The sequence below is a fragment of the Lampetra fluviatilis genome, chromosome 24 (assembly GCF_964198595.1).
Source record: "Lampetra fluviatilis chromosome 24, kcLamFluv1.1, whole genome shotgun sequence".
NCBI classification, from domain to species: Eukaryota; Metazoa; Chordata; class Hyperoartia; order Petromyzontiformes; family Petromyzontidae; genus Lampetra; species Lampetra fluviatilis.
In genome coordinates this window covers 10,961,115-10,973,541 of record NC_136298.1, presented here as the reverse complement: position 1 = coordinate 10,973,541, position 12,427 = coordinate 10,961,115, and the positions used below count along the sequence as shown (strand labels likewise).

Genomic DNA, 12,427 nt, shown 5'->3' with positions numbered 1-12,427 from the left:
TTCCTACCTGTAAAAGTGTAGTGTATCGTGTCGTGTATAATGTAGTGTGTAGGTTAAAAGTTGAGTTTTAAAAGGGCACCACGGGATGACCAGCCCCTCCCCACCCAGCCCCTCCCCACCCAGCCCCTCCCCACCCAGCCCCTCCCCACCCAGCCCCTCCCCACCCAGCCCCTCCCCACCCAGCCCCTCCCCACCCAGCCCCTCCCCACCCAGCCCCTCCCCACCCAGCCCCTCCCCACCCAGCCCCTCCCCACCCCGCCCCACCCAGCTTTTGTATGTGTAATGAGATGTAAATTTAACACGGAGGCCTTTTGGGTTTCGGTCGCGTAAATGTCGTTAAAACCGCTATCAAACACAACCAAATAGCAACGAATTGTCATGTTTTGTTTACGTGGCACACCTTACTAATTGTCAGTGCCGGGTGGTGGCGGGTTTAACGACACATTTACGCGATCAAACCCAAAAACTTCTTGTGAAAAATATGTCAATTGTCGAGGACATTTGTGACTACTCTCGATGGTCTATCTGGCGACTTATTCGCTTGGCGAATTTCAAATTTAAACGAGTCGACCACCCTGACGTCGCACGGCAGAGGGCGCGCTCGTCACGCGGAAGGGCCTTCGCAGCGTGACACAGAGAGAGAGAAAGGATGCGACAAAGGGGGGGCAAACCACCACTTCAGCCTTTATTCTGTAGACTTCAATAAATACACGCACATCATCAGTGCTCTGCGATATACATAAAACCACGTGCCCATCAAAGAGGTGGACCCTTTCCAGCCAGCTCTTCAAGAAAGGGGGGGGGGGGGAGAAAACATCAAGTAAAGTCAGCCTCCGAAGCCGGCTTCACGATCGCTTTGCCTCTGCAGGTTAAACTCTTCACGATCCGACAAAAAAACACCCCTCTGCACTTGCAAAGTGTTGGAATTAGGGTTGCTACTTAATCCTGTTTTTTTCCCAGGGTCGTCCTATTTTTCGAGGTAGCTGTCCTGGGAAATTCTGCAAGTCTTCCCACAATACGTTATATTTCCATATATGTGTAATATTTCCACTCTTTCGGTATCGTTAGGCATTCTTTCCATGAAATTTCCCGGTGTTTTGTACCTCTGAGGTAGCAACCCTAGTTGGGTAGATGACTTCTGTAAATTTGGACATATACCTCCATTTAAAAAAGGCTATGATCTCAAAACAATACATGACCTACATCTGCCTTTAAAAAAAGTTATTTTGAGTATCATTGAGCTCTCACATGATTTTCGCTTCGCTTGTGTTTTTTACCCAAGTAAAGCCTCACTGAACCTCAACTTTTTTTACCAGGGTCCTGCCAAATTTTAATAGTAGGCGGGGCAACGTTGTTACGTGTAATCCTAATTTTAATAATTTGCAGGTAATTTTTCAACATTTGGGATGTTTGGCCAATACCAGTTACATTGTATGTTTTTTTTTAAACTATGGGATGAAACCGGAGAACACGGAGGAAACCCATGCAGAACGTGGGGGGATCTGTTGCTTAAAGTTAAATCTATATTCTTATACAGACTCCGCACTGAAAGGTACCCGAGTCAGGAGTGGAAACCATCCAGTTCCTTTTTGCGGTGAGGCACGAGTTTTGCCACGGTGCATCCTGCCGTCGCCCATTTTTATCCAGGATTCAAATACCCCCCCCCCCCCCCATTAGCTGAATCCTACATCCCATTAGAAAGCAGTTTTATTTCCGAGATAATCATCGTCGAAATGTTTCAACGCCACTTTATTTTGATCAAACTGTTCGCGTGGGTGTGCCAGCACTAGATTTACACAAACTCTGGGCCACTGTCACTTGCGTTAAGCCCGGAGTTTAAAGGCGGTCGTCAGACACGATCCGGTTCCATTGGAATTGAAACGTGTAGGCGAACGTCATAAGAAGAAAAAAAAAACATCTTTCCAGACAAGTAAAATGTAGGAACCCTTTAAAGGACATTCATAAATAGTGCCTCTCCTTTGTAACATAAACTATAACGCAAATGAGCATTAAAACGTCACAATTATCTAGTTTGGCAGCATCGATAAGTTGTTTACAACGGCAAGGGACTCGCTTAGTATGGCATCCTCCTGCACGAACCAACCGTTAATAAATCTGCACACAAGAAATGTGTATTTTGCAGCCTACTTTTTTTAATATATACGGTGTATATTATGGTAAAACTACCATATCATAGCAAGTAACATGCACCGATTGATAACTTTCTTGGGCAAAGTTGTATTGCGAAAAATACAGTTCAGGTAAAAGAAATTACTCAAACTTTGTACCTTTCATCATTTTGATCAGTCTACCATAAATTATTTCGAAGGGTACACATACTGTACTCTAATGGGGTTTTTTCCCATGTGTCCCTCCAAATAATAATTGCTCAGCAATTTTACTCTACGTTAATAAAATGTTTCACTTAAATTCATCTTAAGCTGAACGTTGCATTCTTACATTCTTTAATAATTTGCTGCAAAATTAATATCCATTAACTTTTTGTTTTAATATATATGGTATCACCAAACCTAAGATAATTCATATTTTCATAGTCTTGTAATGATTCTAGATTTGCAGCTAATCTGGCTTAGTATGCAGCTAATCTGGCTGTGACGGTCCCACCTGATGACGGAGACTTGTGTTGCCTCCGAAACGTCGTGATTTTATTGTTTTATTTTTATAAATTTTAATTTCATTTTTTTACCTACGTGACTTTACCGTAAGAACTAAGAGTATGAATTCTTGTAATGATGTCAGACAATTGTTGGGGGGAATTTTAGATCTGTTGCTTAAAGTTAAATCTATATTCTGCTGCTTACCGACTTCGATTTTCTGTTAACGATCTTGCATATTACCCGTCATGATACATGGATAGGAAACAAACACTGACGATGAAAATGGAAAGGCTTAAAAATTGTGCAAAGTAGCGTCGAGAGGGGCATGCTTGGAGTTATATTTTAAGAAAAGGAGCATACTGATTAGAGAATATATGCAAGTTATAGACATCACAACAATTCTTTAAAAAGTGGGCTTGGCAGGGCATCGATAGGAGGGATGATGGCCGATGTTTGAGACTGACGAGGATGACTGGTAGCCAAAGGAGCGAACATGCTCGAGAGGAAGACCGTCTCAGAGACGGAGCAGTAACATCAGCTCGTGTGCAGGAGCCAGACGGTTTGTTGCATCGTGAGAACGCGAGCGATGCCAAAAAACAAAGGCCTTTATCCAGCAGTGGATAGTCCATGGCCTGCTGCTGCTGCCATGCTTGATAAGTAACAACCACTTACACAATGGGAGAATTTCAATTAAAAATTGTATTTTTTATCTTGCACTGTCTGCATTTACTTAGAAACGTGGCAAATGAGGCTAAAGTGTGAGGGCGTTTTTTTCCTGTTCCTACAACAGGGAACCAAGCGGGTAGTGAACGCACGTGTGCGCAGGATGCCACAAACTGCACCCATTAGCAGCTGCGTCTTTGTACTAAAAGCAGCATAGTGTGTGGGCAGACGATTGTCTACGGGGTTTACTAAAACGCTTGACACCACTCTCCCAGACAGCAGCCGAAATGTCGATAAATGCCATTTGAGTGCTCAGTATTGTACACAGCATTTGACAGACACACAGCCCACTGAAGCATCAATGAAGAGATACCGTATTTTATAAGTAGCACAGCTGAATATACCAAGACGTATCCTCTCTGTAGTTGATGCCAGACTGACCGTATTATTGTGCAATCTTGAACTTATTTGTTGCTACAATTAACCTGCCAGACACAATTTTCCATAAATATACCCTGTTTGTGTGGGCTTAGCGATCGAAAACAATGACAAAGGTAAACAGGACTGTCTCTTGTTAGCGTGCAACTTTTACAGTATGTCCTCAAAAATTTACACAAAAATTGCCGTGTGTTTTCAAAGTTTTCAAAATCGGTTTACATTTACAAAACACGTTTTACAGACGCCTTGCAAAGCGGAACTGCTGAAAGAGGCTCAAATAAAAGCACGTTATAGAAAAAAACAAATGGCGGGAGGTGTGCAAGTGTGCAACTGTACAATATGGGGGGCAGGAACGCTGGGAAGAGGCAAATGCCCATGGTTTGAGTTAAGGACGTCCCTTGGCGATGGTGGCGTGGTGCAGGCATACGCCCGGGAAGCACCGCCCCCGACGCTTCAGTACTCTGCCGCGTACTCCGTGCCATGCAGGCCCCGGCACAGGAGAGTGAACTCCTTCACCATCTCCTTCACCTTCCTTTTGTTCACTCTCTCCCTGCAAAAAAAAAAAAAGGAGTACAATAATCTGCTTTGGTAAAGAGTTACCACCGGTACAGGGCAAAAAGGAGTGGAAACCCAGGGTGTGGTGGGACAATTATATTCTTAAACTTTTTCTTGTGCACAGCCAAATAATTAAAAGCCATATTTTCAGAAATGAAATTATCAGCACGGGGTCAGGAGGACCGAGGCTGGTTCCCTTGAAGCATCGTTGATGTGATGGCAGCAGGGAAAGTGGGGGTGGTGGGGGAAGTGGGGGGGGGGGGTCTGGCAACGGTCGGTTCACCTTAGAATCTGCTGCCCAAAGATGTCCTTCTGCTCATGCGTGACACGCGAGGATGGGAAGTCGGGTCGCGCCATGGCTTCCTTGAGCCACAGGGGCAGGTACGCGAAGCAGTGCTTGTTCACACAGAACAGCACCTCCGCGAAGTTGTCCATGAGGTTACGGGGAGCCTGGCCGCCAATCGCCTGTGGCACATGGCAGCAGCACAACAACAGCGGCGAGCAGTTGCGGCCAAAGTCACTACCTCTGCAATGCCATGGGTTTTGTTAATTAATTTCATTTTCCGAATTCACAACACAGCCACAGGGCATGATTTCATCATTACATAAGCGCCAAAAATCCCACCACCTCTGTCTCGGCATCTGCGAATAATGTTGTGACAATAAAATTAATATACCCTGCAGCCGACATCTCATTTGCGAAGCCAGGACATTTTTTTTCAAGTTAAAATAAAAGCTAAGTAGCACCACGAGAAAATTATTTTTTTCCTCTACAGTACGATCACTTCGGTGGCACTCTCAGTGCCATGTCACCACTGCAAAGCAATAAGAGCGAGACAGGAACCTGTCAATTAATCACTTTTGTAAGCCATCCATTCATAGGTGTCTAGAGTGAGCAATTACAACCAACGAATTACCCCATTGAATGTGCTTAGTCTGCCCTGCAGGTCAGCTCACACAATCTCAAAAAAACTTTTCCTTGCAAACCAGAAAGCAGACAACGTTTAGCCGAGTATTGTTGTATTGCTCATCCTCATGTTATTTTTGCGTCTCGAGTGATAAGAAAAATGTCAGACATCAACAATTCAACAGCAATCGATAAAGCGTACTTCTGGGTACCGCAGTTGCAAAAAATGTAGTTCTCAAATTCGCTTATTATCGGCTTGTTTCGGCACGGGCTGTAACACCTCGCTACCTTCCTCAGGGGTTTGAGGCAATGCCAGTCTTTGTCCCAGCAGCCCCTTTGTATAGGCTTTTTTTGACCAATTGCGGCTGGCCAAAAGCATCACGTGATTCACTCCTTTGCAAAAGTGGAGAGGCTGTGGTGCCGAGATGCACAGCGGGAAGCGGTGCGTCTCACAAGCCGTCGCGTACCTCCAGCACCGTCTGCAGCAGGAGGCGCCCGTTCTCGTGCACCACCTGCCCGATGGCCGATACGGTGGCGCAGTGTGGCAGCAGCTCCGTCTGCGGCGCAGCACACAGGCATCAGCACGCGCGGAAACGCGTCAACCCCCACCGCATCCCATGGCCCTCACAGCCGTACTCGACTCCGACAGAGGCGCCGATACGTCGAAAAACACTAGACCGGCTTCTGCTCGGGAGGCAGCAGATGCCGTTGCCTGGTGTGTACATTTTGGCATATAAACAGTCAAATTTATTTTGTCCCAGTGCAGCTGGAGGCTTTTGGAACGTGTGAAAAAAGACTTATCAATTATTCACGAGAATTTCTTCCCTGTACACACATTTGTTTGAAATAAACAAGCTGCCTTGCACACAGCTATGTGCAGTGACATGTTTTTTACATGCACGATTCCCAATGCATAGTTGAACTACGGGATTTGTTTATAAAGCCAATGCATTCGGAATATCTTTTCATTCCTTTTTCGTTTTTTTTACATGTTAAGAAAAAGTATTACGCACCATTTAATGCAGACGTTTACATAGCTGCGAGTAACACTTTAATATTTTAGTACCGCGTGTACTCTGCACAACATTTAAAATGTTCTTTTCAACCAGATGTCATAACCATCAGATTAATAGCACACATTGCAACCACGGTCAAGCAAAGTTTGTGAAATCTAACTTTAAGATTAAGTTTAGTTTACATTTAAATCCTTTCCTCTGAATTAATCTGACGGCATGATGCTGTACTTCCATTCCTTTCTGTATTTCAAAAACAGTGAGGCTCTACAAACATTCAGTAGACATAATACCCAAAAGCCTGCATGGGCCTACTTACAAAAAATCCACAGGCCGATTTCACAGTGGGACCCTCAGGGAACTTGAGGGAAATGAGACCTGAATAGGAAATGAGAAGTATTAGTCAGACAGTGAATATTTCATAGCACGTGCCTGCGCGCGTTCACAAACATGCAACAAAGACGAGGATGCCGAGTCTCAAAGACTTACGGTCTGCTGTTAGAAAGCACCTATTAAGGCCATAGTGAGCACATAAGGGCATAGTGGGAGATAGAACTGTGCAATGTCTGGGCCATCTTTGTCTTCCCGGTGCTGACGTTCGTACAGCGCACCGCGTGCTCTTTCTATGCTTTTATACTGTTACGATTCAGCACCCAGGTTCTTCCATGAATTTTCATGATTATATTTTATTAAATAATAAATAAATAATTTGACACTGCTGTGAAAGTAGCGGCCACTGTGTGGTTGCAGGGCTAACATGAATGCATTACGTACAACATATACGAATTGAACAGCGTTGATTCTTACACAAACGACTCGATATTACGAGCTTAACAAAGCACACTGTTGTGCTTCAATGAGTTAAAAATACAAACAACTGAAACTGGAAGCGAGGTTGGTGGGTATAAACATGGGACCTCCCCTTCATGGCTGTGATTAGGCATGGCTGTACTCACCACACTGGAACAGTGCTTTGATGTCGCAGTTGTCTGCCACCACCACATCTGGTTTTTTCCTTAGGGCCTAAACAAAGCAGATGTATCCCGGGTGATTGTGTGCACAACGTCACGTTCAAACAGCTGGTTTCTGGCTTAACACGCTGGACGATTAGTAACAAGGTGATGCGTCTGGGAGGACATCCAACCGAGGAGATGGGAGTGATGAAATCAGCCCGGTGTGCAGGGTGCTTTGCGGATTTGCTGCATCGCAGAATCGTGGGAGACGGTGAAGGCCTTCATGAATTGATCGTTGGCAGTTGATAATGGTGAGAACGACATTGGGAGGGTGGCAAAAATGTTGCTAAAAATAACTCGGTGCAAGATCCTAGTCCCATTCCGAATGACCGCGTACAAGTCAGTAACAAGACTGGACAAACACCGAGAAGGATCAGGCAAACGAGGAGAGCCGGCCGTGGTGACGCGGGTGGCATACCCTGTGACCATTGCGGTTAAAGCGAGAGACGAGCGAGGGGGAAGACAAACACGTATGATGCACGGCCACGTTGGTACCTGCGAAAGAAGCTGCATGAAGGAGTCCACGATATCCGGATGATCCCGGGGACCTGGCACAAACGAGTGATTGTTCGCAAGGCACATTATTAATAGTGTGTCGCTCCCCCCCCAAACTCGCGCACTTCGGCTCGATGCATCGGCGCTGCGAGGTAATGCACGTGTTTAACGTTTTGCCGATTTACATTTTAATAGGCCCCAAAATAACCTTTTGCATTGACAGTTTAATTAGGTGGTAGCGGCAACTTTAGGAGATGGTGGAACACCCAAACACACCACGAGCCACGGTATTTTTAACGAAAGCCTCAGATTGGCGGCAAACGCGCATCACTTCTAAAATTCTCATCAGTTCCACTCGGATGAAACAAAATAAGAAAATAGACTATTTAAACGAGATCATTAAAATCACATAAAATACCAAACCACATGGGTGTACATAATAATGAGCCTAAGATGTGTTTGATAAGGTTGTTGTTACATGTGTGCAATATTACTTTTCACAATTTAATTAACATTGTTTATTCACATTAGGACACGGACCAAATATTGCTTTTATTTTGGAAAATCCTATCGCAGCAGAGCGATGCATCTTGGAACCAAAGTGGCACCCCCCCTCAGACCTTCAAGAGATAACTCTGACAGGTGCTTCTGATCGCCACAATTTTGACTCCACTTGTCATCTGTTTGGTGTGCCTGTAAGCCAACGCTGATTACGTGCGCTGCAGGGAAAAGCAACAAAAACCTTCATCTTCTGGCTCAGCTCACAAGGATACTCAAAGAGAGGGGACTAACAGATGCCCATCACTGAGGGTATCAATACTGGAGGGGTTGTATTGGATAATTACCAGTCTCCTTGGTATCTCAGAAGCTAAGCAGATTTGAGTCTGGCTAATATTTGGAAGGGTGACCTTGAGTGAATACCAGGCGTTGTGGGCATAGAATCAGAATCTTTATTTATCCTGGAGGAATCCGTTAAGTGACAAAGTGCTTTTTCACAGATGCCCAGTCAGGGTGGGTCAGCGAGTTACAACAAATAACGACAGGAATGCAAAATAGAGAGAAGTAAAGCAAGTCACTAGAAATAAACACAAGATGAAGTTGTGAGGCGACCAGAAAAAGAGGACACGGCAATGGAATCAGCCCACAGTTGATTCGTTGGATTAGATTAATTGTTGTCCTTCCCCCGCACCTCTGATTAGCACGGTTGGCTACGCACGGTGCGAAACACCATCTGCAGATTAAATCTATCTGCACAGGAATTTGAGTGGCAGCCCCTTGAAAGCAGGGGGTTTTCTCCAGGTGCTCCAGTTTCCAGATACAGGCCTAACGCTCCAGAAGCCCGCTGAAAATGAGTCTTGAAACCCAGTGAGGCTCCTCTGAATAAAGGGCATTCTCAGAGACGGTGTCTCAAAATTTGATGATCCATTCTCAGGCTTTCTCAAATGCGAGAGGCATCGTTATACCGGGGAGCACGAACCTCTGTGGAATATCGTGAGAGTGCAGGCAGCCATGTGCAGGAACAGAGCCTTCACAGTTGGGTAGTAGACAATGTCCTTGCAGAAGATGAGCACCAGCTGTGCGGGGGAAAAGGCAAACACAAAACCACCATCTGCTTCATCCAGCAAGTGGACAACGCTCCCGAGCCAAAACGGTTTAACTGCGCACGCAAGGAAATTTCACCATCGCCAAGCAAGCACGGTCACAGTTAAAGCAACAACAACAACAAAAAAAACAGATGCATATTTAATAGAACAAGCGCAGAATCCAACGAGATGCGATCGAATCAGAAGAAATATCATTCAGGTGTCTGTAAACGTCCCCAAGGCAAAGCACGAAGGGGTCGGCCGAGCGTCAGTTGGTGCCCACACGCCGGCCGCCTTCGGGGGCGGCCAAGTTCGGCTCATTAGGCGCGGTCCCGGACCCCCGTTCTTTAGCCGTGACGGGCAATTTGGCGGCGAGGCAGCGGCGGCGTCTGACCTCTCGCGTGAGCTCCAGCGCGGAGGCCTGCGGGACGGTGCTGTACATCTGGCCCAGCATCTCCGACAGCTGGGGGATCATGGGTCCAAAGTCGTCGAGCAGCGTCTTCACCGACTTGATGAACACCGTGCACACGGCCTGCGGAGACGGAGGGGCGCCGCGTGAGCGCGAGCGGTTTTGCGAGGTGATACGTTTTCAATCAAAGATATTAGGGGCGAGGCTGCTGCGTTGGGAGTGGTGCACGGGGGCAAATAAATAAAACACATTTATCAATAACACTGCCTTCAGAGGGAAAAACAAATAATAGGCGACGTTTCAGGAAATAACCCTTCATGGAGTACCTAAAATGAGAAGCATATTACGTGCTGTAGAAAAGGCCCATTTACTGAAATGTCAGCTATTATATATTTTTCAACAGTTTTACTTAACTTGACTCCTGTGTCGTGGTCAAATCTTGTAATCTAAATTGAGTCTACTTGCTGTTGTCGAATCAATTCAAAAATTTGCACACGCACTCAGATCCGGTGACAATGCATGCCTGTATCAAAATCGGCATCAAATAATCAATTAATACGCTACTTTAAAGCAATTTAGATTTTGTACGGGCGCCTTATTATTTATATATATATTTGTGGAGGGGAAAAACACCGCGGTCCCTAAACTCTCGAATCGCCTGCTCCGTGTGAACCAATTACGGAAGTCATCAATTAATTCAAGTCAGCGTTGATGTGGGAGCAGGCGCCGCATCATTGATGTACTTCTCGACCGTGAGTTAAACGAAATTGTTAATAAAACCGTTGTTTTAAAAAATATTTCTTAAAGGAGTTTATTCCTTTTAAGGCACAGTTTTATTGACAAATGTGTAATTTTTTTACTTATTTAAAAGTTCAAATTGTTTGTGATTTTGTTATTTTCTCACTTTTTCTTATATTATTTTTAACTGCAACAGACACCGATCTCTCCCCGCCTAGACGTACAGGCTCTTTCGTGCGCTCGTTGCCGTGTAACAAAGAAAATCTCCGCAGTTCGTTGATACGTTTTTCTGCGGGGCATTCTCTAAAGTGTGAGACCGATGCATCATTCTGCGTGGCTTTCGGGCGGACGCTTTCTGTCGTTGCTCCGCACCGATAGCACGATGGGAATTAAGTTAGGAAAGAAGAGGCAATAAATATTTAAGTAAAAATACCTGTGGCAACTTAATAGGTAAGGAAATTACATACGATATTGAAAGTATGTTTGGTAGCTCGGCCGAGAAGAGATGTTTAGGATACAATAAGAAATTCAAGCTTAACATCTCAGGAGTGATGGAAACCATGTCTTAGTTGTACCTTTTGTTTTGCATCATTGAACTTGGTTCTTATGTTTCATGTTCAAGATAGTTACGTATACTGGACCTTCCACAACAGACTTAACGATATGTAATGGAAGTATAATGTAGCAATTACGCAAACAATGTGTTGTTGTCTTGTGGGACGGCTTGCGTAATGAAACTGCTGTTTAAATCACAATTCCTCAAACGTGGGAGGAATTTGTTCGGTAACACTAATTCGTGTTTGGAAGCAGATTATGATTATTATTTTTAATCAGGCCTACCTCCCATTCACGAAACACACACACACACGTACGTAGGAGGCATGCATTCGCATCCAAACTCCACAAGCTACTCGTGGATTTCCCTCGCACTGAGCCGGGCACGATGCAACTGTCGGAATGTTAACAGTGGAGTTGTCACCCTTAGGTGTTAGGGAACATCAAGTACCACTCAGATGCACTCTGCTATGCCCTGGACAAGGCTACACCCTACATCTGCCAAACGTTAGGGAAAGGGGAGGCATGGATGTTTCCTTTCCCTTTCTTATTCCAATTGTGCTATGAACATCGTGTAATCATCATTGTCAATTTACTGCTGGATGAATGCCTCTCAGAGCCACCACTTCTTCTCACAATCCTGAAATGTAATAATCCACTTAGCACCTGCACACAAACCGATTTTAGAATCATGCCATGTGGACAAAAATATATTTCGAGCTCTTGAAACAACAATGCAACCACATGTGTTTGGCAATGGTCCGTAGTTGCAAATCGACTTTCGAGATCCCTTCAAGTGACCTTTTGTTATCCACACATGAGTGCGGCACTTTCCCATACACCCTGCTATCGAGATATGATTGTAGAGTGAAAGATATTTGTAATTCTAGGAACTGGAAATCAGCCAAAAAGAATGAACGAGAGAACGAAAACCATTATCACTGTACGTGTTGGGTGGATTGTTACACATCGCAGGACCTTGAGAGATCGTGGTGGCTTGGAAAGGCCTTTATCTACCAGTGGATTGAGCGTGACTGATGATGAAAGAGTGAAAAATATTTGTAATATATTTTTTGTTGTGTCCAGTCAATGATTACTAGGCCGACACCAGCAACTTGGTACGGTTTGAAGAACCGAGTCGATTCGCGGGTGGCTAAAATCCAGATTCGAACCCAGGATTCTCAGCAATGAGAGCTCTTTGATCTGACCCGAGCCACCCAGTCACCTGCAATAGTTTGTTTATAATTCCCGTTCCTGCAACACCAGATCAGAGGAAATGTTTAAATTATAAAAGAAACTGCTCGCAAATCGACAAGTAGAAAAACAGCAACGACAGACCCCTGCAACATTGCCTCACCGCCGCAAAGGGCGAACGCAAGCGCCGCGTCTCCTGCGCCGCCGCTGAGATTGATCCGTGTGCACCGTGGGCCCGTTCCCCGC

General features: G+C 45.1%; 1 protein-coding gene across 1 annotated transcript in view; it reads right to left on the bottom strand.

The window, feature by feature from the left end:
- Positions 1–676: 676 nt before the first annotated feature.
- The window catches only part of IPO13 (importin 13), a 70,898-nt gene continuing 59,147 nt past the window's right edge, over positions 677–12,427 (bottom strand). Inside the window, exons 15-22 of the mRNA XM_078867678.1 lie at positions 9,680–9,817; positions 9,180–9,276; positions 7,703–7,755; positions 7,151–7,217; positions 6,514–6,572; positions 5,649–5,738; positions 4,558–4,739; positions 677–4,269 (exon numbers count right to left, since the gene is read on the bottom strand). Of these exons, the coding sequence (XP_078723804.1) occupies positions 4,173–4,269; positions 4,558–4,739; positions 5,649–5,738; positions 6,514–6,572; positions 7,151–7,217; positions 7,703–7,755; positions 9,180–9,276; positions 9,680–9,817 (783 nt within the window). The 3' untranslated portion in view covers positions 677–4,172. The remainder of the gene's footprint in view (positions 4,270–4,557; positions 4,740–5,648; positions 5,739–6,513; positions 6,573–7,150; positions 7,218–7,702; positions 7,756–9,179; positions 9,277–9,679; positions 9,818–12,427) is intronic.